The sequence below is a fragment of the Pseudophryne corroboree genome (assembly GCF_028390025.1).
Source record: "Pseudophryne corroboree isolate aPseCor3 chromosome 3 unlocalized genomic scaffold, aPseCor3.hap2 SUPER_3_unloc_27, whole genome shotgun sequence".
Lineage (NCBI taxonomy): Eukaryota > Metazoa > Chordata > Amphibia > Anura > Myobatrachidae > Pseudophryne > Pseudophryne corroboree.
In genome coordinates, this window is record NW_026967516.1 from 1057622 (window position 1) to 1085435 (window position 27814).

Here is a 27814-nt window from a genome sequence, read left to right on the forward strand (position 1 = left end):
AGGGAGTTTGTTGTTGAAAGGATTCTTGACTCCAAGGTGGTTTGGGGTCGGCTGTCATTTTTGGTGCACTGGAAGGGGTATGGCCCGGAGGAGCGGTCGTGGGTGCGCAGTTGTGATCTTCATGCCCCCAGACTGATACGCTCTTTCTTCTCGCAGTTCCCTGATAAACCCGGTGGTAGGGGTTCTTTGACCCCTCGTCAGAGGGGGGGTACTGTTAGGGTCTCCTGCCCTGTGCTGCCACGTCGTCATGGCATCCGGGAGACAAGTGCTAGTGGAGTAACCTGAGCGCAGCTGATACTCCGGTTCGGGTCTTTTGCTGTGCAGTGGTTATAGGCTCTGTGCACGGCAGGGGATCCGGTGCTGGTTTTTGTGCTCACAGTCTGTGAGGTCTGAGTTGGGCGTGGACAGCACCTGCTTTATAAGGCCTCTTTTCAGGGTAAGCAGATGCTGCTGAATCTTTGTTGGTTAGTCAGTTCATGAAAGTTAGCCAGTACTGTGTAGCTTTGTATTTGTTTGTTGCTTACTGCAAATAGGCCTGGGGATTTGGTATTACACTCTGCCAATCCAGACCTAGCAGTAAGACTGGAGTCAGTCGTTTAGCTTGCTGGGGTTCTGTTACTACTCTGTGAACTTAGCAAGTTTGCGGCTGTATTCTAAGACTTGCCTGTCTAATCCTGTCTCACTGTGCTAGGTGTCAGGGGTCAGTTTAGTGGCAGTAAGCTAAAACCTGTGCACTGCAAGTGAGAATTAGGATTGTGGAGACTCTCCTTGTGTCTATCATTCCATCTCTGACCAAGGAGTTTACTGCCACACCCGTTGGTAACCCTTTAGGGTTTTGCTGTTGCCCTTAGCAACATAATTTCGGGTTCTCTACGTATTAAAACACAACATCTTGCTTTTTCCATCTGAGCAGTTCTAATACAAGGGAGATACCCAGTTCCTTAGCCTCTGGGCTTCTCTGTTCACTTTGTGTGTATTTTGTTACCCTATCACCTTCTGTGTACGTTATGTCATATTCCCCAGTTTGTCTGTGAGTCCATTTGTTTTGCATAACAGTTCAAACACCAGTACATTCCTGCAGACACTGGAGTGTATAACAATTCTGACACCAGTACTTTCCTGCAGGCACGGGTGTGCATAACAGTCCACAGCTCCGAGGATTTTCACCAAAGTAATGGCGGAAATGATGGTTCTCCTGCGCAAGCAGGCAATCACAATTATCCTGTACTTGGACGATCTCCTCATAAAGGCGAGGTCCAAGGAGCAACTGTTGAAGAATGTGTCTCTTTCACTGACGATTCTGCAACAACACGGGTGGCTCCTAAATTTGCCAAAATAACAGTTGGATCCAACGACACGACTTTCATTTCTGGGTATGATTCTGGACAGAATTGCAGACAGTTTTTCTTCCAATGGAAAAAGCTCTCGAATTACAGAACATGGTAAAACAGTTTCTGAAACTAACAAAAGTGTCAGTTCTTCAATGCACTTGGTTGCTGGGGAAGATGGTGGCGGCCTATGAGGCCATTCCGTATATGGCAGGTTCCATGCAAGGGTGTTTCAGTGGAACCTGTTGGACCGGGTGGTCTTCAGTATGCCGACTGACGGGATCCCGGCGCACAGTATACCGACGCCGGAATCCCGACAGCCTGTATACCAACACTTATTCTCCCTCGTGGGGTCCACGACCCCCCTGGACGGAGAATAAAAAAGCGTGGCGCTCATTTGCGCTCGCCACACTGTCGGTAAGCCGGCAGTCGGGCTCCCGGTGCTGGTATGCTGGTTGCCGGCATACCATACTGAACCCTGTTGGACCAATGGTCCTGGTCTCACCTGGACATGCTTCAGAAGATAATTCTATCTCCCAGGACCAGAATCTCCCTTCTGTGGTGGCTGCACAGTCCTCACCTTCTGGAGGGGCGCAGGTTCAGGATTGGATCCTAGTGACCACAGATGCAAGCCTCTGAGGCTGGGGAGCAGTCACACAGGGAAGAAACTTTCAGGGAATGTGGTCGAGCCAAGAAGTTTTGTCTACACATAAACATTCTGGAATTAAGAGCCATTTACAACGTCATACTGCAAGCAGAACATTTTCGAGGTCTGCCTGTCTTGATTCAGTCAGACAACATGACAGCAGTGGCGTACATAAACCGCCAGGGCAGTACAAGGAGCAGAGCAGCGATGGCCGAGGCCACGAAGATTCTTCGCTTGGCGGAAAGACATGCCAGCGCTCTGTCAGCAGTCTTCATTCCGGGTGTGCACAACTGGGAAGCAGACTTCCTCAGCAGACACGATCTCCAGCCAGGAGAGTGGGGTCTTCATCGAAAGGTCTTTGCAGAAGTGACAAGTCATTGGGGAGTTCCTCAAGTAGACATGATGGTGTCACGCCTCAACAAGAAACTTCAGAGATATTGTTCCAGGTCAAGGGACCCTCAAGCTATAGCGGTGGACGCCCTAGTGACACAGTGGGTGTTTCCGTCAGTATATGTGTTCCCTCCACTTCCTCTCATTCCAAAGGTGATAAAGATTATAAGAAGAACAAGGGTTCAGGCGATACTCATTGTTCCGGATTTGCCAAGAAGGGCCTGGTATCCAGAGCTTCAGGAGTTGCTCATAGAAGATCCCTGGCCTCTTCCTGTTCATGAGGACCTGTTGCAACAGGAGACGTGCGTGTATCAAGACTTACCACAGCTGCGTTTGACGGCGTGGTGGTTGAACGCCAAATCCTAGCCCGAAAGTGTATTCCCAGTGAAGTCATTCCCACACTTCTTCAGGCTAGAAAAGAAGTAACGGCAAAGCATTACCAGCGTATTTGAAGAAAATATGTGTCTTGGTGTGAATCCAATAAGGCTCCTACGGAGGAATTTCAGCTGGGGCGGTTGCTCCATTTTTTGCAAGCAGGTGTGGATGAGGGCATAAAGCTAGGCTCCATTAAAGTACAAATTTTGGCCTTATCTATTTTCTTTCAGAAGGAGTTGGCCTCCCTTCCAGAAGTTCAGACCTTTGTGAAAGGCGTACTGCACATACAACCTCCCTTTGTACCCCCAGTGGCACCATGGGATCTTAACATGGTGTTGCAATTCCTGCAATCTCATTGGTTTGAACCTTTGCGTAAGGTTGAGTTCAAATTCCTTACTTGGAAAGTAGCCATGCTGTTGGCCTTGGCATCTGCAAGGCGGGTATCTGAATTGGCTGCTTTGTCGCACAAAAGTCCCTATTTAATCTTCCATTCTGATAGGGCGGAGTTGAGAACTCGTCAGCAATTTTTGCCAAAGGTGGTTTCTTCGTTTCACGTGAACCAGCCTGTTGTGGTTCCAGTGGCTACTGATGCCTTGGTCAGAGCTTTGCAAATCTATGTCGCCAGAACAGCTCAAGTTAGGAAAACAGAGTCTCTGTTTGTCCTGTATGCTCCCAACAAGATTGGGGCTCCTGTTTCCAAGCAGACTATTGCACGCTGGATCTGTAATATGATTCAGCAGTCTCATTATACGGCAGGATTGCCGTTACCGAAGTCGGTGAAAGCCCATTCTACCAGGAAGGTGGGCTCATCCTGGGCGGCTGCCTGAGGGGTCTCGGCATTACAGCTGAAATGCTACTTGGTCAGGATCAAACACCTTTGTGAAGTTCTACAAGTTTGATACCCTGGCTGGGGGGGACCTGTTGTTTGGTCAATTGGTGCTGCAGAGTCATCCGCACTCTCCCGCCCATTCTAGAGCTTTGGTATAAACCCCATGGATCTTGAAGCATCCCCAGCATCCTCTAGGACGTATGAGAAAATAGGATTTTAATACCTACCGGTAAATCCTTGTCTCTTAGTCCGTAGAGGATGCTGGGCACCCGTCCCAGTGCAGAGGGTATCTGCAGTTATTGGTTGTAGTTACGCACATGTTGTGCCGAGTTCAGTCAGTCTGTGACTGTTGTTAATCATGCCGTTGCATGCGTTGTTGTTGAATGCCATGTTGTACGGCGTGTTGGTGGTGTGAGCTGGTATGTATCTCACCTTAGTTTAAAACGTTAAATAAATCCTTTTCCTCGAAATGTCCGTCTCCCTGGGCACAGTTCCTATAACTGGAGTCTGGAGGAGGGGCATAGAGGGAGGAGACAGTTCACACCCAATCAAAGTGTTATAGTGTGTCCATGTCTCCTACCCCATGGTTCTTGAAGCATCCCCAGCATCCTCTATGGACTAAGAGAAAAGGATTCACCGGTAGGTATTAAAATCCTATTTACGTTGCTGCAGGCGTAGCACAATTGCCAGTCATTGCAGGTTGCTGGATGACACATGCAATCCATTCCTGGGTTAGTCAAATAAGGGAAGGTCTCTCGGGTAATATGACCTTAGTCAACACTGTTGCCTTACTGACTCTCATTCAGGAGACGGCAAGAGTCCTCTGTGACTCCTTAAAAGAGATTGGCACTGTTAGTGCTAGAACCACGGCTATGGCTGTGTCTGCGCGCAGAGCCATATGGTTACGTTAGTGGATCGCTGATGCTGACTCAAACCGTAATGTGTAATCTCTTTCCTTCACAGGTGAATGGCTCTTTGGAGGTGACCTGGACACCTGGATTTCGAAGGCTACGGCCGGAAAATCCACATTTCTCCCTTCGGGTGCCCCTCCTGCTAGACGTTCCTAAACGGGACCATCTACTCAGTCCTTTCGGTCCTCCAGATTTCGATCCAGAACCAGAGGAGCCTCCAATGCAGCGAGAGGCTCTAGGGCAAAACCTATAAAACCAGCAGTTGCTGGGTCTCAGAACCAGAATACCAGTTCTGCTCCCGCAAACACTTCAGCATGACGGTGCACACCCACCCCAGGGGGATCTCGTGGTGGGAGCTCGGTTACGTCACTTCAGCCACATCTGGGACGGTTCTTGCCAAGATGCTTGGGTAAGGGACCTTATCTCTCAGGGCTACAAGCTGGAGTTCGACGGTTCTCCTCCCCAACGATTTTTCAAATCAGGCTTACCAGTTTTGGAAAGTATGCGTGGTACTCTACTACTGGCCATAGAGAAGTTGGTACAGTCCCAGGTCATTGTCCCAGTACCACTGTTGCAACAAGGACAGGGTTACTACAGTCTGTAGTACCGAAAACAGATGGGTCTGTGAGATCCATTCTGAATCTGAAGTCCTTGAATCCTTACCTGAAGGTTTTCAGATTCAAGACTGAATCTCTGAGGGCAGTGATCGCAGGCCTGGAACCACAGGAGTTCCTAGTATCCCTGGAAATCAAGGATGCTTATCTACATGTCCCAATTTGGTCATCTCATCAGGCCTTTCTGAGGTTTGCCCTGCTGAACGATCATTACCAATTTTAGGCATTACCCTTCGGCCTGTCTACAGCTCCAAGGGTGTTCACGAAGGTGATGGTGGAAATGATGTTTCAGCTCAGGGTCCATGGGGTCAATGTGATCCCATACCTGGACGATCTCCTGATAAAAGCAAGATCAAGGGAGCTTCTATTACTCCACATAGATCGCACTATCCAATGCCTGTCTCACCACGGGTGGATCCTTAATCTACAGAAGTCCCACCTGGAACCGTCTCCGCGGCTCCTGTTTCTGGGCATGCTACTGGATACTGTAGCATAGAAAGTATTCCTCCCAGTTGACAAGGCGAGAGCACTCCAAGAAATGGTATGCATGGTCTTCAGACCTGCTCGAGTGTCCGTTGATCTTTGCATAAAATTGTTGGTAAAGATGGTGGCCTCCTACGAGGCGATACAGTACGGAAGGTTCCATGCAAGACCCTTCCAATTGGACATCCTGAATAAATGGTCCGGTTCCCATCTTCAGGTGCACCGGATGATTCGGCTGTCACCCCAGGCCAGGATTTCACTCCTGTGGTGGACACAGTCTTCCAACCTCTTGGAAGGCTGGAACTTTGGGATTCAGGACTGGATCCTCCTCACAACAGATGCAAGTCTATGAGGATGGGGAGCTGTCACCCAAGGGGCACAGTTCCAGGGCAGGTGGTCTGCCCAGGAGGCCCTGCTTCCAATCAACATTGTGGAACTTCGGGCTATCCAGAACGTCTCTGCTTCAGGCGTCTCCTCTACTAAGGCAACAGGCAATCCAGGTGCAGTCGGACAACGCTTTGGCAGTGGCGTACATCAATCGACAAGGAGGGACAAAAAGCAGGGCAGGCATGCGAGAAGTGTCAAGAATACTCCTCTGGGCAGAAAACATGCAAGAGCGCTGTCCGCAATCTTCATTCCGGGAGTGGAGAACTGGGAGGCGGACCTCCTAAGCCGCCACGACCTCCACCTGAGGGAGTGGGGACTACACCCGCAGGTGTTCCAACTGAACATCCACAGGTGGGGTTGCCCACAGATCGACTTGATGGCCTCTCAGCTCAACAAGAAGGTTTGCTGCTATTGCTCACGGACCATGGACCCTCAGGCGAATGCAGTGTATGCGCTGACTTCGCTTTGGCCTTACCAGCTGGTCTACCTGTTTCCTCAAGCGGATCAGACATCAAAGAGCTGAAGCAATCTTGATTGCCCTGGATTGGTCCTGAAGAGCATGGAACACGGCTCTTCTGGACATGTCTGTTCAGGACCCTTGTGTCACAACTGAGGGCCTGAGCTGACGGGAGGCAGCCTCAGTTGTAGGGGCTGAGATGTAACGGAACCTGGGAGGTTGTATCAGACCCCTAGACATGTAAGTAACATGTAGAATAACTGCCCGAAGGCGTGACCGCGACAACCAGGATAAAAGTCAATTATGTTTATTATGACAAACTCCGTAACACAGCAGCAGTAAAAGGAAACATAAAAGTCAACAGAGGATAAATACAATTCCTGGGTACTACAGGGTGGCAAGGGCCACAGGCACTGGTAGTGTGAGACAGTTCTTATAATCTTCTAGTTGGAAAGTCCTTACCAGGCCTGACTGTAGCAATGGAGAGAACCCAGGATCGTACCAGCCGGTGTTCCAGGAAAGGCTGGGCTGCTGAAGATAAAACGGCTGCTGTGGATACTGGCTGGAACCAGACTGTTGTTGATACGGAGTGGATACTGGCTGGGACCAGTTAAATAATAAACGAACTTGAGAGCGATGAAATAATAATGAAGTTTGGAGTTTGAGAGCGGTGAAATAATAATACCGGTGGAGAGTGGTAAACTGCAGAAAAGGACACCGGCCCTTTAAGAGAAGCTGTACACTGCTGGAAGCTGGGCTGGAAGCAGGTGATTGTTTGAGAGCGGTGAAATAATAATACAGGTGCAGAGTGGTAAACTGCAGAAAAGGACACCGGCCCTTTAAGAGAAGCTGTACACTGCTGGAAGCTGGGCTGGAAGCAGGTGATTGTTTTAGCTGGAAACAGGTGAGTCCAGAATGGATCGGAGAGTCAGGCTACACCGCAGATGGAATGCTGGTGCGGGTCTCTATAGCAGAAGTCTGGAGACAGGAGCTGGAACCTGGAAGACAACCACAGGAGAGAGACAAACTGGAACTAGGTTAGACAAGCAAAGCACTGACGCCTTCCTTGCTCAGGCACAGCTTATTTATACCTGCAGCAAGGAAGGGGTTGGCTAGGCAATTATGCAAATCAACAATACAGACAGCAGATTGGTGGAAATGATCAGATGACAAAATCCAAGATGGCTGCGCCCATGCAGACACTTTGAGGGAAGTTTGGTTTGTAATCCATGTGAGAATTGAAACAGTAATGGCGACGCCGGCCACAGGAGACAGGAGACGCCAGACACAAGCGCACATTTAACCACGCGGGCACAGCGGAGGCCGCTGCTGATGAAATCACCACTCTGACATTCTGCATGTGGAAACTCAGGAACAGCGGAATCCGGTCCTGGAACGCTGAGCCAGCCTTAGGAGGCATCTGAAGGGTAAGTAATGGTGTCCAGATACCCGGATCGTGACAGCACCCCCCCCCCCCTTTAGGAGTGGCCCCAGGACACTTCCTAGGCTTTAAAGGAAACTTTGCGTGGAAATTTCGGACCAAGGCAGGAGCATGGACGTCTGAGGCATTGGTCCAAGAGCGTTCTTCAGGACCATAGCCCTTCCAGTCAATGAGGTATTGTAACTGACCGTAACGGAAACGTGAGTCCAAAATCTTGGCCACCTTGTACTCGACTCCCCGTTGAGTCTGAACTTTGGGAGCTGGAGGAAGTGCGGAATGAAACCGATTCAGGATCAGCGGTTTCAACAAAGAAACATGAAATGTCCTGGGTATTTTCAAGAAGGATGGTAACTGTAACCTGTAGGCAACAGGATTGATGACTTGTTCAATCTTGAAGGGTCCGATGTAGCGAGGTGCAAATTTCATGCTGGGAACTCTCAACCTCAAATTCTTCGTGGACAACCACACACGATCACCCACCTTGAGAGCAGGAACCGCTCTACGCTTCCTATCGGCAAACTTCTTATACCTGAATGAGGCTTTAAGCAGGGCTGCGCGGACGTTCCTCCAGTTATTTGAAAACTGACGCAAGGTGACATCCACTGCTGGAACAGAAGTTGCGGGAAGCGGTTGGAATTCTGGGACTTTAGGGTGGAATCCATAATTAATGAAGAATGGTGTAGAAGAAGATGAGGAATGGTATTGATTGTTGTGGCTGAATTCGGCCCAAGGAAGGAGTTGAACCCAGTCATCTTGAGAGGAAGACAGATATATACGGAGGAAGGCCTCCAAGTCCTGATTCACCCTCTCGGTTTGACCATTGGTCTGAGGATGGTAAGCCGTGGAAAACTTTAACTTGACTTGGAGGGCTTGACACAAACTTCGCCAAAATTTGGCTACAAATTGTACTCCGCGATCCGAGATGATCTCTTCAGGAAGACCGTGAAGTCGGAAGATCTCTTGTATAAACACTTGAGCCAACTTGGAAGCTGACGGAAGACCAGTGAGAGGGATGAAATGTGCCATCTTGGTGAACCGGTCAACTACCACCCAGATGGTATTAAACTTGTTGCAGATAGGTAGATCGGAAACAAAGTCCATCGACAAATGGGTCCATGGTCGACGGGGAACAGATAATGGAACCAGTTGCCCTGCAGGCGACTGGCGGGAGACTTTGTGTTGGGCACACTTTGGGCAGGAGGCAATAAATTCCATAACGTCCTTCTTCAGAGTTGGCCACCAGTAGGACCTAGAAATAAATTCAAGGGTTTTCTGAATGCCTGTATGTCCAGCAAAACGGGAAGCATGGGCCCAATGCATGAGCTTCTTCCTTAGAACTGGCTTAACAAAACTTTTCCCTGGTGGAGGCGTAGAGTCCATCCCTACCGTGGAGAATGCCAACGGATTAATAATAGGATGCTTGTCTGCAGACTCGGACTCATTTTCTTGCTCCCATGAGCGGGAAAGGGCATCGGCCTTACGATTCTGAGAACCCGGACAGAACTGGAGTTTAAAGTCAAACCTAGAGAAGAAAAGTGCCCATCTGGCCTGACGAGGATTCAGACATTGTGCGCCTTTGAGATATAAAAGATTTTTGTGGTCGGTAAGTATGGTGATTGAGTGGGAAGCTCCCTCCAACAGGTATCTCCACTCCTCCAGAGAGAGCTTGATGGCTAGCAACTCCTGATCGCCAATGGCATAGTTGCGCTCAGCTGGGGAGAACTTCCGGGAGAAGAAACTGCAAGGATGTAGATGTCCATCTTTGGCCCTCTGGGATAACACTGCTCCTACTCCAACGGAGGAGGCATCTACCTCTAAGATAAAAGGAGAGTCGGTGTCGGGCTGTTTCAGAACTGGTGCAGAGATGAACCGTTGCTTCAGAAGGTGAAAGGCCTGTGTAGCTTCCTCGGACCACTTGGACGGATTAGCACCTTTCTTGGTTAATGCAGTGATAGGCGCCACAATGGTGGAAAAGTCTCGTATAAATTTTCTATAATAATTGGCGAACCCTAAGAACCTCTGGACCCCTTTTGAGGCTTAAGGGTATATGCCAATTCTGGATTGCTTGGAGTTTCTCAGGATCCATCTCTAGTCCGGAACCGGACACAATGTAACCTAGAAACGGAATGGTTTTAACTTCAAACACACACTTCTCCAATTTACAATAGAGGTGATTGACACGGAGATGGGAAAGAACCTCTTTTACCCAGAAACGATGATCTTCGAGATTATTAGCAAAGATGAGGATGTCATCTAGATAAACCACGACATGGCGGTACAAGATGTCCCTGAAGATCTCATTCACGAAGTGCTGGAAGACTGCTGGAGCGTTGCTCAATCCGAAGGGCATGACGAGGTACTCATAATGTCCGTCACGGGTGTTAAAGGCGGTCTTCCACTCGTCACCCTCATGGATTCGGATGAGATTGTAGGCACCCCTCAAGTCCAGCTTTGTGAAAATGGTTGCACCACTAACTCTATCAAAGAGCTCGGTAATCAGGGGTAAAGGATATCGGTTCTTGACGGTAATGTCGTTCAGACCTCTGTAGTCGATGCACGGACGCAGACCACTGTCTTTCTTCTTAACGAAGAAGAAGCCTGCGCCGGCTGGAGAAGAAGATGGTCGGATGAAACCCTTCGCCAGGTTCTCTTTGATGTACTCTTCCATGGAGTGTGTCTCAGGCAGAGACAACGGATAAGTTCGGCCTCGCGGTGGAACCTTCCCTGGAATGAGGTCGATTGGGCAGTCCCATTCTCTATGAGGAGGAAGGATATCAGCAGAGGCTTTACTGAACACATCCGTGAAGTCTTGATATGGAGGAGGCGGAACATCAGATGACCTGGGGAAGGAAGAACAAACAGGAAGAACTTTGGCTAAACAAGTCTCAGCACAGGAGGGACCCCATGCCAGTATTTGCGTAGTCGTCCAGTCAATTGATGGGTTGTGGAGACGGAGCCATGGAAGGCCTAAAACCACTGGATGTGTGGCTCTTGGAATCACTAAAAAAGAAATATACTCAGAATGAAGAACTCCCACTCTCAGACGAACTGGAAGAGTCCTTAAGGAAATGACTGCGTCAAAAATCTTGCTGCCATCCACGGCAGTCAAAGAGATGGACGAGGACAGTCTCTCGGTGGGTAGGGACCACCGTTTAACATAAGCTTCGGTTATGAAATTCCCAGCTGCTCCGGAATCAAGGAGGGCAATGACGTTCCTGTAACGTTGAGCAATTTGGAGCGACACTGGGAGGTTACAGTCATGAGGAGATGGAGAGGAGATCATTACTCCTAGCCGGCCCTCTCCTTGGCGAGCTAGGATCTGGAGTTTCCCGGACGTTTGGGACAGGCATTGGTAGTGTGCGACGGAGCTGCACAGTAGAGACAGAGAGACTCAGAGAGACGTCTTCGGCGCTCAGCGGGAGATAGACGGGAACGACTAATTTGCATAGGCTCATCCTTGGATGGAGATGGTTGACGAGGAGGAGGAGCAGAAGATTTAGGAGTAGATGATCTTCCTCGCTCGGTTGCTCTCTCTCTGAAACGTAGATCAACCTTCGTGCAAAGAGAAATTAGCTCATCCAACTTAGAGGGCAAGTCTCTGGTAGCTAACTCATCCTTGATGCGTTCAGATAAGCCATGCCAGAATGCAGCATACAGGGCCTCGTCGTTCCATGCCAGTTCGGATGCCAGGATTTTAAACTGTATAAGATACTGTCCCACAGTACGTGTTTCCTGGCGTAAACGGAGAATCTCAGATGAAGCAGATGTTACCCGGCCTGGCTCGTTGAAGATGCGCCTGAATGTAGCTACAAAGTCAGTATAGGAGGATAGCAGGGGATCAGACTTCTCCCATAAAGGTGATGCCCAGTCAAGGGCTGAGCCACTGAGAAGGGAGATGATATAGGCAATTTTGGTACGGTCACTGAAGAAATTGCCAGGTAGAAGCTCAAAGTGGATTTCACATTGATTGAGAAATCCCCTGCAGAACCTTGGAGATCCATCAAATTTTGCTGGCGTTGGAAGATGAAGATGTGGACTGGAAATGGGTAAGGTGGGTGGGGTTACAGCTGGTGTCACTGTAGTGGATGCACCGGACGTGCCAGGTCCACGGAGGGTCGTTTGAATCCCATCCAGCCGTGTAGAGAGATCCTGGAGACAGCGGATGATGTGGCCCTGTGCAGCCTCCTGATGTTCAAGTCGGGCTGCCAGTTCTTGCATCGGCCTGGCCGCTTGATCCTGGTCTCCGGCTGGATTCATTTGGTCAGTGCTTACTGTCACAACTGAGGGCCTGAGCTGACGGGAGGCAGCCTCAGTTGTAGGGTCTGAGATGGACCCTGAGATGGCCAGGAATATGCTAAATGCCTCTGGTTACTACAGGTTGAGCTAGTGAGATTGTGCACCTGCTACCTTTTTCCCTCTGTACACTTTACTAAGTCTCAGGCAGAGTAGCACCTCACTACCTAATTAAGGTGTGCAAATTAGGGCCCCTTTTCCCTCTATAACTGATGTATTCATACATTTCTGAAGGTAGGAGACACCTTCATCCTAATTTAGCACCCTGCCCCACCCACCCCTCTGATTTTAAAAAGTCCAACACTATAGCCATTACATTTGGAATGAGCACACTGAGGTAAGACTCTTACATTTTACTATGGCATTCCATAATGGGGGGAATTCTCTGGGGTGCGGGGCTCCCTGTGCCTGCCGTGGCTGGGTACCCCTGGGGCATCGCAATTTAACACTATTTCATCACTCCATGGCCCTTATAGTTTGTTTTATATATATGTAACACCTTCACATAATTTTCTTTTAATCCTCACATTATTCACACATGCAGCAACAGCTGCTCCTACCTCTTTAACCCTATATTTTATCACTCCTGCGATGCCCTGGGGTTGTCTGGCTGGGTGGCTCTGGGGTGTCCTGCCCCCCGGACCTGAACCCCTATAGTTAGTGTTAGGGACTTACCCAATGAGAGGCTACCTTGATGCGGTGGGTAAGCTCATAGCCCTGGCCAGGAATATGCTAAATGCCTCTGGTTACTACAGGTTGAGCTAGTGAGATTGTGCACCTGCTACCTTTTTCCCTCTGTACACTTTACTAAGTCTCAGGCAGAGTAGCACCTCACTACCTAATTAAGGTGTGCAAATTAGGGCCCCTTTTCCCTCTATAACTGATGTATTCATACATTTCTGAAGGTAGGAGACACCTTCATCCTAATTTAGCACCCTGCCCCACCCACCCCTCTGATTTTAAAAAGTCCAACACTATAGCCATTACATTTGGAATGAGCACACTGAGGTAAGACTCTTACATTTTACTATGGCATTCCATAATGGGGGGAATTCTCTGGGGTGCGGGGCTCCCTGTGCCTGCCGTGGCTGGGTACCCCTGGGGCATCGCAATTTAACACTATTTCATCACTCCATGGCCCTTATAGTTTGTTTTATATATATGTAACACCTTCACATAATTTTCTTTTAATCCTCACATTATTCACACATGCAGCAACAGCTGCTCCTACCTCTTTAACCCTATATTTTATCACTCCTGCGATGCCCTGGGGTTGTCTGGCTGGGTGGCTCTGGGGTGTCCTGCCCCCCGGACCTGAACCCCTATAGTTAGTGTTAGGGACTTACCCAATGAGAGGCTACCTTGATGCGGTGGGTAAGCTCATAGCCCTGGCCAGGAATATGCTAAATGCCTCTGGTTACTACAGGTTGAGCTAGTGAGATTGTGCACCTGCTACCTTTTTCCCTCTGTACACTTTACTAAGTCTCAGGCAGAGTAGCACCTCACTACCTAATTAAGGTGTGCAAATTAGGGCCCCTTTTCCCTCTATAACTGATGTATTCATACATTTCTGAAGGTAGGAGACACCTTCATCCTAATTTAGCACCCTGCCCCACCCACCCCTCTGATTTTAAAAAGTCCAACACTATAGCCATTACATTTGGAATGAGCACACTGAGGTAAGACTCTTACATTTTACTATGGCATTCCATAATGGGGGGAATTCTCTGGGGTGCGGGGCTCCCTGTGCCTGCCGTGGCTGGGTACCCCTGGGGCATCGCAATTTAACACTATTTCATCACTCCATGGCCCTTATAGTTTGTTTTATATATATGTAACACCTTCACATAATTTTCTTTTAATCCTCACATTATTCACACATGCAGCAACAGCTGCTCCTACCTCTTTAACCCTATATTTTATCACTCCTGCGATGCCCTGGGGTTGTCTGGCTGGGTGGCTCTGGGGTGTCCTGCCCCCCGGACCTGAACCCCTATAGTTAGTGTTAGGGACTTACCCAATGAGAGGCTACCTTGATGCGGTGGGTAAGCTCATAGCCCTGGCCAGGAATATGCTAAATGCCTCTGGTTACTACAGGTTGAGCTAGTGAGATTGTGCACCTGCTACCTTTTTCCCTCTGTACACTTTACTAAGTCTCAGGCAGAGTAGCACCTCACTACCTAATTAAGGTGTGCAAATTAGGGCCCCTTTTCCCTCTATAACTGATGTATTCATACATTTCTGAAGGTAGGAGACACCTTCATCCTAATTTAGCACCCTGCCCCACCCACCCCTCTGATTTTAAAAAGTCCAACACTATAGCCATTACATTTGGAATGAGCACACTGAGGTAAGACTCTTACATTTTACTATGGCATTCCATAATGGGGGGAATTCTCTGGGGTGCGGGGCTCCCTGTGCCTGCCGTGGCTGGGTACCCCTGGGGCATCGCAATTTAACACTATTTCATCACTCCATGGCCCTTATAGTTTGTTTTATATATATGTAACACCTTCACATAATTTTCTTTTAATCCTCACATTATTCACACATGCAGCAACAGCTGCTCCTACCTCTTTAACCCTATATTTTATCACTCCTGCGATGCCCTGGGGTTGTCTGGCTGGGTGGCTCTGGGGTGTCCTGCCCCCCGGACCTGAACCCCTATAGTTAGTGTTAGGGACTTACCCAATGAGAGGCTACCTTGATGCGGTGGGTAAGCTCATAGCCCTGGCCAGGAATATGCTAAATGCCTCTGGTTACTACAGGTTGAGCTAGTGAGATTGTGCACCTGCTACCTTTTTCCCTCTGTACACTTTACTAAGTCTCAGGCAGAGTAGCACCTCACTACCTAATTAAGGTGTGCAAATTAGGGCCCCTTTTCCCTCTTACTGTCACAACTGAGGGCCTGAGCTGACGGGAGGCAGCCTCAGTTGTAGGGGCTGAGATGTAACGGAAACTGGGAGGTTGTATCAGACCCCTAGACATGTAAGTAACATGTAGAATAACTGCCCGAAGGCGTGACCACGACAACCAGGATAAAAGTCAATGATGTTTATTATGACAAACTCCGTAACACAGCAGCAGTAAAAGGAAACATAAAAGTCAACAGAGGATAAATACAATTCCTGGGTACTACAGGGTGGCAAGGGCCACAGGCACTGGTAGTGTGAGACAGTTCTTATAATCTTCTAGTTGGAAAGTCCTTTCCAGGCCTGACTGTAGCAATGGAGAGAACCCAGGATCGTACCAGCCGGTGTTCCAGGAAAGGCTGGGCTGCTGAAGATAAAACGGCTGCTGTGGATACTGGCTGGAACCAGACTGTTGTTGATACGGAGTGGATACTGGCTGGGACCAGTTAAATAATAAACGAACTTGAGAGCGATGAAATAATAATGAAGTTTGGAGTTTGAGAGCGGTGAAATAATAATACCGGTGGAGAGTGGTAAACTGCAGAAAAGGACACCGGCCCTTTAAGAGAAGCTGTACACTGCTGGAAGCTGGGCTGGAAGCAGGTGATTGTTTGAGAGCTGTGAAATAATAATACCGGTGGAGAGTGGTAAACTGCAGAAAGGACACCGGCCCTTTAAGAGAAGCTGTACACTGCTGGTAGCTGGGCTGGAAGCAGGTGATTGATAATGAAGTTTGGAGTTTGAGAGCGGTGAAATAATAATACCGGTGGAGAGTGGTAAACTGCAGAAAGGACACCGGCCCTTTAAGAGAAGCTGTACACTGCTGGAAGCTGGGCTGGAAGCAGGTGATTGTTTTAGCTGGAAACAGGTGAGTCCAGAATGGATCGGAGAGTCAGGCTACACCGCAGATGGAATGCTGGTGCGGGTCTCTATAGCAGACACTGGAGACAGGAGCTGGAACCTGGAAGACAACCACAGGAGAGAGACAAACTGGAACTAGGTTAGACAACCAAAGCACTGACGCCTTCCTTGCTCAGGCACAGCTTATTTATACCTGCAGCAAGGAAGGGGTTGGCTAGGCAATTATGCAAATCAACAATACAGACAGCAGATTGGTGGAAATGATCAGATGACAAAATCCAAGATGGCTGCGCCCATGCAGACACTTGGAGGGAAGTTTGGTTTGTAATCCATGTGAGAATTGAAACTGTAATGGCGACGCCGGCACAGGAGACGCCAGACTGACAAGCGCACATTTAACCACGCGGGCACAGCGGAGGCGCGGCTGATGAAATCACCACTCTGACATTCTGCATGTGGAAACTCAGGAACAGCGTAATCCGGTCCTGGAACGCTGAGCCAGCCTTAGGAGGCATCTGAAGGGTAAGTAATGGCGTCCAGATACCCGGATCGTGACACCTTGGCCTCTACCACTAAGAAGGGATCTTCTTCTTCAACACGGACCGTTCGTCTACCCGGCAGCTTAGTTTGATGGCATGGAAGTTGAGCGGAACATCCTAGCTCACAAAGGGCTTTCCAAAAAGGTAATTGCCACTATGGTACAAACCAGAAAACCTGTGATGTCAAAACACTATCATCATATCTTGCAGAGATATGTCTCTTGGTGCGAAGAACGCACATATCCCTCTTCGGAATTCCACTTAGGAAGGTTCCTGTGTTTCCTGCAGGCTGGAGTGGATAAGGGCTTATGTCTGGGATCCATTAAGGTCCATATTTCAGTTCTTTCCATCTTCTTCAAGAAGAAGTTGTCTCTCTTGCCAGAAATTCAGACCTTCTTGCAAGGGGTGCTTCATATACAACCTCCATTTGTGCCCCCTATGGCACCTTGGGATCTAGATGTTATGTTACGTTTTCTACAGTCCTCCTGGTTTGAACCTCTGGTGATGGTAGAAGACAAGTACCTCACGTGGAAGACGGTGATGTTACTGGCCCTGGCTTCTGCTAGGTGTGTCTCAGAATTGGGGGCCTTATCCTGTCAACTGATTACCTCCTCCCAGTCCTACCTATTTTTGCACGTGCTCTCCCCATCTCACTCTCCACCTCTCTACAAAACTTCAAATGGGCTCTCAAGGCCCACTTCTTCGCAAACCCCAGCCAATTGTCCTCCTAACCCTCTTATCCGCACTCAGTCTTCCGCTTCTATGTCACCCTGGTCTGTTAGCCCTATCTACAGTAATAATACAGGGACATGACTGGGGAGTTGAGGGGATCTGGGAGCATCACAGTGACATCACTTATATCTATAGTAATAATACAGGGACATGACTGGGGAGGTGAGGGGATCTGGGAGTGTCACAGTGACGTCACTTATATCTATAGTTATAATACAGGGACATGACCGGGTAGGTGAGGGGATCTGTCAGTATTTACAGTGATATTGATGTCTCCCCCATTTTGCAGGGTTGCACAGTAGTAAAGAAGACATCTGGTGAGTGTGAGACACCCAGCAGCCATAGCCGTGTGTCACGTGGACTGAGCAGAACTAAGAGCCCCATCACGGTGCCTCCACCTCACTCACTGATACATGAGAGGCACAGTGACCAGAAGATCCTGGAACTCACCAACAAGATCATTCAGCTGATGACTGGAGAGGTGACTGCTGGGAATGGAACATTATACAGTAACACCGGGGGATGTGTCTGGGTGATGACTGGAGAGGTGACTGCTGGGAATGGGGCATTATACAGTAACACCGGGGGATGTGTCTGGGTGATGACTGGAGAGGTGACTGCTGGGAATGGGGCATTATACAGTAACACCGGGGGATGTGTCTGGGTGATGACTGGAGAGGTGACTGCTGGGAATGGGACATTATACAGTAACACCAGGGGATGTGTCTGGGTGATGACTGGAGAGATGACTGCTGGGAATGGGACATTATACAGTAACACCAGGGGACGTGTCTGGGTGATGACTGGACAGGTGACTGCTGGGAATGGGACATTATACAGTAACACCAGGGGATGTGTCTGGGTGATGACTGGAGAGGTGACTGCTGGGAATGGGGCATTATACAGTAACACCAGGGGATGTGTCTGGGTGATGACTGGAGAGGTGACTGCTGTGAATGGGGCATTATACAGTAACACCAGGGGATGTGTCTGGGTGATGACTGGAGAGGTGACTGCTGTGAATGGGGCATTATACAGTAACACCAGGGGATGTGTCTGGGTGATGACTGGAGAGGTGACTGCTGGGAATGGGACATTATACAGTAATACCAGGGGATGTGTCTGGGTGATGACTGGAGAGGTGACTGCTGGGAATGGGACATTATACAGTAACACCAGGGGATGTGTCTGGGTGATGACTGGAGAGGTGACTGCTGGGAATGGGACATTATACAGTAACACCGGGGGATGTGTCTGGGTGATGACTGGACAGGTGACTGCTGGGAATGGAACATTATACAGTAACACCAGGGGACGTGTCTGGGTGATGACTGGAGAGGTGACTGCTGGGAATGGGACATTGTACAGTAACACCAGGGGATGTGTCTGGGTGATGACTGGAGAGGTGACTGCTGTGAATGGGGCATTATACAGTAACACCAGGGGATGTGTCTGGGTGATGACTGGAGAGGTGACTGCTGGGAATGGGACATTATACAGTAATACCAGGGGATGTGTCTGGGTGATGACTGGAGAGGTGACTGCTGGGAATGGGACATTATACAGTAACACCAGGGGATGTGTCTCGGTGATGACTGGAGAGGTGACTGCTGGGAATGGGACATTATACAGTAACACCAGGGGATGTGTCTGGGTGATGACTGGACAGGTGACTGCTGGGAATGGAACATTATACAGTAACACCAGGGGACGTGTCTGGGTGATGACTGGAGAGGTGACTGCTGGGAATGGGACATTGTACAGTAACACCAGGGGATGTGTCTGGGTGATGAATGTATCACTGTGTGTGTCCGGTTCCTATAATGTGTCAGGTAGTCACTGTCTATGGGGTATATGCAATTCACAGCGAATCGCTGCAATTTTTCGCCGTTTTTTAATTCGACTTAATTCGACAGGTGAATTCCGGAAGGTGGCTGCCGGAATTCACCATATTCAATGAAAAACTGATTCGCCAGAACCGCGGGCGAAAATCGGCCGATTTGGCGGATTTTGCAGCGATTTGAAAAACCCGGAAAAAAAATGGCGTGGGGTCCCCCCTCCAAAGCATAACCAGCCTCGGGCTCATCGAGCTGGTCCTGGTTCTAAAAATCCGGGGAAAAATTGGCCAGGGATCCCCCGTATTTTTAAAACCAGCACCGTGCTCTGCGCCTAGTGCTGGTGCCAAAAATACGGGGGACAAAACGAGCAGGGGTCCCCCGTATTTTTAACACCAGCCACAGCCGGGGGTCACTTTTATGCCGTGCCCTGCGGCCGTGGCATTAAATATCCAACTAGTCACCCCTGGCCGGGGTACCCTGGGGGAGTGGGGACCCCTTCAATCAAGGGGTCCCCCCCCCCCAGCCACCCAAGGGCCAGGGGTGAAGCCCGAGGCTGTCCCCCCCCCATTCAATGGGCTGCGGATGGGGGGGCTGATAGCCTTTTGTGATAATGAAAAGAATATTGTTTTTTCCAGCAGTACTACAAGTCCCAGCAAGCCTCCCCCGCAAGCTGGTACTTGGAGAACCACAAGTACCAGCATGCGGGAGAAAAACGGGCCCGCTGGTACCTGTAGTACTGCTGGAAAAAAAATACCCAAATAAAAACAGGACACACACACCGTCGACAGTAAAACTTTATTACACACTGCCGACAGACACATACTTACCTATGTTGACACGCCAACTGCCACGGTCTCCTACGATCCGAGGGTACCTGTGAAAAAATTATACTCACCTTCCAGCGTCCAGAGGTAAATCCACGTCCAGAGATAATCCACGTACTTGGCAAAAAAACAAACCGCAAATACCCGATCCATACCGGACTGAAAGGGGTCCCATGCTTTCACATCAGACCCCTTTCTCCCGAATGCCGGGATATCACGTGACTCCTGTCACTGAAGTCCCTTCAGCCAATCAGGAAGCGCTATTTCCGTGGCGCTCACCTGATTGGCTGTGCGCTGTCTGTGCTGTGACAGCTCATCGCAAAGCCGCTACATTACTTTCAATGGTGGGAACTTTGCGGGTAGCGGTGGGGTTAACCCGCGGTCAGCAGCTGACCGGCGGGTGACCTCACCGCTAGCCGCTAAGTTCCCACCATTGAATATAATGGACGGGGCTGTGCGATGCGCTGTCTGCTCAGACGCGCAGAGCCAATCAGATGAGCGCAACGAAGTTGCGCTTCCTGATTGGCTTTAGAGACCTTTCTGTGACAGCTGTCACTGACAGGTCTCTCTGCATTCGGGGTAAGGGGTCTCATGTGTCAACATGGGACCCCTTTCAGTCCGTTTGGTCGGGTATTTGCGGTTTGTTTTTTTCTACAAGTACGTGGATGTATCTCTGGACCATGGCTGAGGTGAGTATATTGATCTTTTCTTTTCAGGTACCCCTGGATTCTACATGGAGAAGAGGACCGATGTCGGCGTGTGAACATAGGTAAGTATGTGTGTGTCGACGTATGAAATAAAGTTTTACTTTCACGGTGTGTGTGTCCTGTTTTTATTTGGGTATTTTTTTTTCAGTAGTACTACAGGTACCAGCGGGCCCGTTTTTCTCCCGCATGCTGGTACTTGTGGTTCTCCAAGTACCAGCTTGCGGGGGAGGCTTGCTGGGACTTGTAGTACTGCTGGAAAAAACAATATTCTTTTCATTATCACAAAAGGCTATCAGCCCCCCCATCCGCAGCCCATTGGATGGGGGGGGGACAGCCTCAGGCTTCACCCCTGGCCGTTGGGTGGCTGGGGGGGGGGACCCCTTGATTGAAGGGGTCCCCACTCCCCCAGGGTATCCCGGCCAGGGGTGACTAGTTGGATATTTAATGCCACGGCCGCAGGGCACGGCATAAAACTGACCCCGGCTGTGGCATTATCTGTCCAGCTAGTGGAGCCCGATGCTGGTGTGAAAAATACGGGGGACCCCTGCTCGTTTTGTCCCCCGTATTTTTGGCACCAGCACCAGGTGCAGAGCCCGGTGCTGGTTTTAAAAATACGGGGGATCCCCTGTCAATTTTTTCCCCGCATTTTTAGAACCAGGACCAGCTCGAAGAGCCCGAGGCTGATTATGCTTTGGAGGGGGGACCCCACGCCATTTTTTTTTAGGATTTTACCGTTCCAGCAATAAAAAATAAAAAAATAAATAATATTTTAAAAAATATATAAATAATATTTGTGCCTCCAAAAAAAAAAAAAAGTAACTAATCCCTTCTAATATAAATAGATATGCTATTCCTAAAAAAAAAACACCCAAAAAAACATGTTTAATTTTTTTTTTATTGTTTTCACCCTCCAAAGTGTGGCGGATTGAAAATGACGAATTTGCTGTCTAAAAGCACTGCTGTCGAATTTCCAAACTTGAATTGAATATGCTTTGGTCGAATTGCAGCACTTGTATCATTGCAGAAAAGTCGAATTTGCAAAAATTCGAATTTCAAAAAGTCGAATTTTGAAAGTCCGTTTTTTGGTCGGAAAGCGCTGAATTGCATAGGCAAATTTTTTTATGGGGCGAAAATGACCCGAAATTCGACAATTTCGGGAATTCGACCGCAATTGCATATACCCCTATGTCTCCATGCAGGAAGGGGAGTATATAGAGGAACACAGGGGTCTGTACAAGGACGTGATGATGGAGAATCACCGACCCCTCACATCACTGGGTAAGAGGAGACTGTCATGTATTGTACAGGGGAGAGCAGGTATGGGGGCCCCTATATACACACATCCTCTGATAATCACATTTCTCTAACGTCCTAAGTGGATGCTGGGACTCCGTAAGGACCATGGGGAATAGCGGCTCCGCAGGAGACTGGGCACAACTAAAGAAAGCTTTAGGACTACCTGGTGTGCACTGGCTCCTCCCACTATGACCCTCCTCCAGACCTCAGTTAGAATTTTGTGCCCGGCTGAGTTGGATGCACACTAGGGGCTCTCCTGAGCTCCTAGAAAAGAAAGTATATTTTAGGTTTTTTTTTTATTTTCAGTGAGATCTGCTGGCAACAGACTCACTGGTACGAGGGACTAAGGGGAGAGAAGCGAACCTACCTGCTGGCATCTAGCTTGGGCTTCTAGGCTACTGGACACCATTAGCTCCAGAGGGATCGAACACAGGCCCAGCCTCGGTCGTCCGGTCCCGGAGCCGCGCCGCCGTCCCCCTTACAGAGCCAGAAGCAAGAAGACGTTCCTGGAAATCGGCGGCAGAAGACTTCGGTCTTCATCAAGGTAGCGCACAGCACTGCAGCTGTGCGCCATTGCTCCCCATGCACACCTCACACTCCGGTCACTGATGGGTGCAGGGCACTGGGGGGGGGCGCCCTGGGCTGCAATATAGAGTACCTTGCTGGCAAATAACACATAATATAGTCATAGAGACTATATATGTGTAAAATACCCCTGCCAGATATACATATAAATAAGCGGGAGAAGTCTGCCAAAAAAGGGGCGGGGCTATCTCCCTCAGCACACTGGCGCCATTTTCCCTCACAGCTCCGCTGGAAGGATCGCTCCCAGGCTCTCCCCTGCAGTTTCAAGACTACATAGGGTAAAAAAGAGAGGGGGGGCACTAAATTTAGGCGCAATATATATATATATATATATATATATATATATATATAAGCAGCTATTGGGAAAAATCACTCAGTTATAGTGTTAATCCCTGTGTTATATAGCGCTTTTGGTGTGTGCTGGCATACTCTCTCTCTGTCTCCCCAAAGGGCTCTTGTGGGGTCCTGTCCTCAGTCAGAGCATTCCCTGTGTGTGTGCGGTGTGTCGGTACGGCTGTGTCGACATGTTTGATGAGGAGGCTTATGTGGAGGCGGAGCAGGTACCGATAAATGTGATGTCACCCCCTGCGGGGCCGACACCTGAATGGATGGTAATGTGGAAGGATTTACGTGATAGTGTCGACTCTTTACATAAAAGGTTTGACGACATAACAGATGTGGGACAGCCGGCTTCTCAGCTCGTGCCTGCCCGGGCGTCTCAAAAGCCATCAGGGGCTCTAAAACGCCCGCTCCATCAGATGGCAGATACAGATGCAGACACGGATACCGACTCCAGTGTCGACGACGAGGAGACTACTGTACATTCCAATAGAGCCACCCGTTCAATGATTGCGGCAATGAAAAATGTCTTGCACATTGCTGATGTTACCCCAGGTACCACAAAAAAGGGTATAATGTTTGGGGAGAAAAAACTACCAGTGGTTTTTCCTCCATCTGATGAATTAAATGAAGTATGTGAAGAAGCGTGGGCTTCCCCCCGATTAGAAACTGGTAATTTCTAAAAAGTTACTAATGGCGTACCCTTTCCCGCCAGAGGACAGGTTACGTTGGGAGACATCCCCTAGGGTGGATAAAGCGCTCACACGTCTATCAAAGAAGGTAGCACTGCCGTCTCCGGACACGGCCGCCCTCAAGGAACCTGCTGATAGAAAGCAGGAGGCTATCCTGCAGTCTGTTTATACACACTCAGGCATTATACTGAGACCAGCTATTGCTTCGGCATGGATGTGCAGTGCTGCAGCTGCGTGGTCAGATTCCCTGTCAGAAAATATTGATACCTTAGACAGGGACACTATATTGCTAACCATAGAGCATATATAAGACGCTGTCTTATACATGAGAGATGCACAGAGGGATATTTGCCGGCTGGCATCTAGAATAAATGCAATGTCCATTTCTGCCAGGAGGGGGTTATGAACTTGGCAGTGGACAGGGGATGCAGATTCTAAAAGGCACATGGAAGTTTTGCCTTACAAGGATGAGGAGTTGTTTGGGGATGGTCTCTCGGACCTAGTTTCCACAGCGACAGCTGGGAAATCAGCATTTTTACCCCATGTTCCCTCACAGCAAAAGAAAGCACCGTATTATCAGGTACAGTCCTTTCGGCCCCAGAAAGGCAAGCGGGTTAAAGGCGCGGCAGAGTTAGAGGGAAAAAGCTGCAAAATACAGCCAGTTCCCGGGAACAAAAGTCCTCCCCCGCTTCCTCTAAGTCCACAGCACGGCGCTGGGGCTCCACTAGCGGAGCCGGTGCGGTGGGGGCCCGTCTCAAGTACTTCAGCGATCAGTGGGCTTGCTCACGGGTGGATCCCTGGATTCTACAAGTGGTGTCTCAGGGATACAAGCTGGAATTGGAGACGTCTCCCCCTCGCCGTTTCCTAAAATCTGCCTTGCCAACGACTCCCTTGGACAGGGAGGCAGTGATAGAGGCAATTCACAAGCTGTATTCGCAGCAGGTGATAGTCAAGGTACCCCTCCTTCAACAAGGAAGGGGTTACTATTCCACAATGTTTGTGATACCGAAACCGGACGGTTCGGTCAGACCCATTTTAAATTTGAAATCCTTGAACACGTATATAAAAAGATGCAAGTTCAAGATGGAATCGCTCAGGGCGGTTATTTCAAGCCTGGAGGAAGGGGATTACATGGTATCACTGGACATCAAGGATGCTTACCTGCATGTCCCCATTTACCATCCTCACCAGGAGTACCTCAGATTTGTGGTACGGGATTGTCATTCAGATGCATCTTCAGATAACCCTGTCTGCAAGGACCAGGGTGTCTCTACTGTGGTGGCTGCAGAGTGCTCATCTTCTGGAGGGCCGCAGATTCGGCATATAGGACTGGGTCCTGGTAACCACGGACGCCAGCCTTCGAGGCTGGGGAGCAGTCACACAGGGAAGACATTTCCAAGGACTATGGTCAAGCCAGGAGATGTCCCTACACATAAATATTCTGGAACTAAGAGCCATTTACAATGCCGTAAGTTAGGCAAGACCCCTGCTTCAAAGTCAGCCGGTACTGATTCAGTCAGACAACATCACGGCGGTCGCCCATGTAAACCGACAGAAGCAGGATGGCAATGGCAGAAGCCACAAGGATTCTCCGATGGGCGGAAAATCACGTGTTTGCACTGTCAGCAGTGTTCATTCCGGGAGTGGACAACTGGGAAGCAGACTTCCTCAGCAGGCACGACCTCCACCCGGGAGAGTGGGGACTTCATCCAGAAGTCTTCCGGCTGATTACAAACCATTGGGAAAGGCCACAGGTGGACATGATGGCGTCCCGCCTCAACAAAAAGCTAGAAAAATATTGCGCCAGGTCAAGGGACCCTCAGGCGATAGCGGTGGACGCTCTAGTGACACCGTGGGTGTACCGGTCGGTTTATGTGTTCCCTCCTCTTCCTCTCATACCAAAGGTGCTGAGGATAATAAGAAGGAGAAGAGTAAGAACTATACTCATTGTTCCGGATTGGCCAAGAAGAGCTTGGTACCCAGAACTTCAAGAAATTATCTCAGAGGACCCATGGTCTCTGCCTCTCAGACAAGACCTGCTGCAGCAGGGGCCTTGTCTGTTCCAAGACTTACCGCGGCTGTGTTTGACGGCATGGCGGTTAAACACCGGATCCTGAAGGAAAAGGGCATTCCGGAGGAAGTCATTCCTACGCTGATCAAAGCCAGGAAGGATGTGACCGCAAAACATTATCACCGCATATGGCGAAAATATGTTGCTTGGTGTGAGGCCAGGAAGGCCCCAACGGAGGAATTTCAACTGGGTCGATTCCTGCACTTCCTACAGTCAGGGGTGACGTTGGGCCTCAAATTGGGGTCCATTAAGGTCCAGATTTCGGCTCTGTCGATTTTCTTCCAGAAAGAACTGGCTTCACTGCCTGAAGTTCAGACTTTTGTTAAAGGAGTGCTGCATATTCAGCCCCCTTTTGTGCCTCCAGTGGCACCTTGGGATCTCAACGTGGTGTTGGATTTCCTTAAGTCGCATTGGTTTGAGCCACTTAAAACCGTGGAGCTAAAATATCTCACGTGGAAAGTGGTCATGCTTGGCGGCTTTGTCATGTAAAAGCCCTTATCTGATTTTCCATATGGATAGGGCGGAATTGAGGACTCGTCCCCAATTTCTTCCTAAGGTGGTTTCAGCGTTTCATTTGAACTAACCTATTGTGGTGCCTGCGGCTACTCGGGACTTGGAGGATTCCAAGTTGCTGGATGTAGTCAGGGCCCTGAAAATCTATGTTTCCAGGACGGCTAGAGTCAGGAAAACTGACTCGCTATTTATCCTGTACGCACCCAACAAGCTGGGTGCTCCTGCTTCAAAGCAGACTATTGCTCGCTGGATCTGTAGCACAAAGCCCATTCCACAAGGAAGGTGGGCTCTTCTTGGGCGGCTGCCCGAGGGGTCTCGGCTTTGCAACTTTGCCGAGCAGCTACTTGGTCGGGGTCAAACACATTTGCAAGATTCTACAAGTTTGATACCCTGGCTGAAGAGGACCTAGAGTTCGCTCATTCGGTGCTACAGAGTCATCCGCACTCTCCCGCCCGTTTGGGAGCTTTGGTATAATCCCCATGGTCCTTACGGAGTCCCAGCATCCACTTAGGATGTTAGAGAAAATAAGATATTTCTCGTAGTCCGTAGTGGATGCTGGGCGCCCATCCCAAGTGCGGATTGTCTGCAATACTTGTATACAGTTATTGTTTAACTAAAGGGTTATTGTTGAGAGCCATCTGTTGAGAGGCTCCGTTGTATTTCATACTGTTAACTGGGTATAGTATTACGAGTTGTACGGTGTGATTGCTGTCGCTGGTATGAGTCTTACCCGGGATTCAGAATCCTTTCCTTATTGTGTCAGCTCTTCCGGGCACAGTATCCTAACTGAGGTCTGGAGGAGGGTCATAGAGGGAGGAGCCAGTGCACACCAGGTAGTCCTAAAGCTTTCTTTAGTTGTGCCCAGTCTCCTGCGGAGCCGCTATTCCCCATGGTCCTTACAGAGTCCCAGCATCCACTACGGACTACGAGAAATAGATTTACCGGTGAGTAAAATCTTATTATATACTCTGTACTCAGTCACTGTGTGTCTCCTTCAGATGGGTTCAGTAACAGAGATACCCCAGAGAGATGTCCCCGTCCTCTGTATTCCCAGGATTGTACAGAGTAGTATCACAGGACCCCACAGGAGGATCCGGTAGGTGGGATTTAGGGTCTCACCCAATATATTACAGTGACTGTCACTATATGATCTGTAGAGAAGCTGTGTTTCTTATACACTGATATTATACTGTTTTCTCCAAATGTCATTATAGTGTTGTGTTTTGTTTTTGGTTTTTTTAGGTAGAACGTCTGTCTGATATTAAAACAGATGAAATAGAGGGAGAAGAGGAAATGTATGTGACTGATATAAAGGCAGAATATATAGAGGGAGAAGAAGAGACGTATGTGACTGATATAAAGGCAGAAGATATAGAGGGAGAAGAAGAGACGTATGTGACTGATATAAAGGCAGAAGATATAGAGGGAGAAGAAGAGACGCATGTGACTGATATAAAGGCAGACGATATAGAGGGAGAAGAAGAGACGTATGTGACTGATATAAAGGCAGAAGATATAGAGGGAGAAGAAGAGACGTATGTGACTGATATAAAGGCAGAAGATATAGAGGGAGAAGAAGAGACGTATGTGAGGGGTGATCAGCAGTGTAAGGAGGAGGAGATCCCTACAGATATCAGCACAGGTGAGTAATAAACAATTATTACAGAAAAGAGTCACATATTCTCCTTGCTCAGTCACTACAGCAATCTCTTATCCTACACCCTCCTTTGTCAGTACAAACTAATGAGGAA

General features: G+C 49.1%; 2 protein-coding genes across 4 annotated transcripts in view; one reads left to right on the forward strand and one right to left on the reverse strand.

Moving 5' to 3' along the window:
• LOC134983868 (zinc finger protein 585A-like) overlaps positions 1 to 27814 on the reverse strand; it is a 152780-nt gene that overhangs the window by 80838 nt on the left and 44128 nt on the right. The window lies entirely within an intron of this gene.
• LOC134983859 (oocyte zinc finger protein XlCOF6-like) overlaps positions 1 to 27814 on the forward strand; it is a 50167-nt gene that overhangs the window by 11534 nt on the left and 10819 nt on the right. For 2 of the 3 annotated variants that reach the window (XM_063949477.1, XM_063949479.1), the window contains exons 2-5: positions 17488 to 17679; positions 21767 to 21845; positions 27062 to 27159; positions 27306 to 27705. In XM_063949477.1, the coding sequence (XP_063805547.1) occupies positions 27357 to 27705 (349 nt within the window). In that variant the 5' untranslated portion in view covers positions 17488 to 17679; positions 21767 to 21845; positions 27062 to 27159; positions 27306 to 27356. The remainder of the gene's footprint in view (positions 1 to 17487; positions 17680 to 21766; positions 21846 to 27061; positions 27160 to 27305; positions 27706 to 27814) is intronic. The other variant, XM_063949478.1, reaches the window with a different exon arrangement.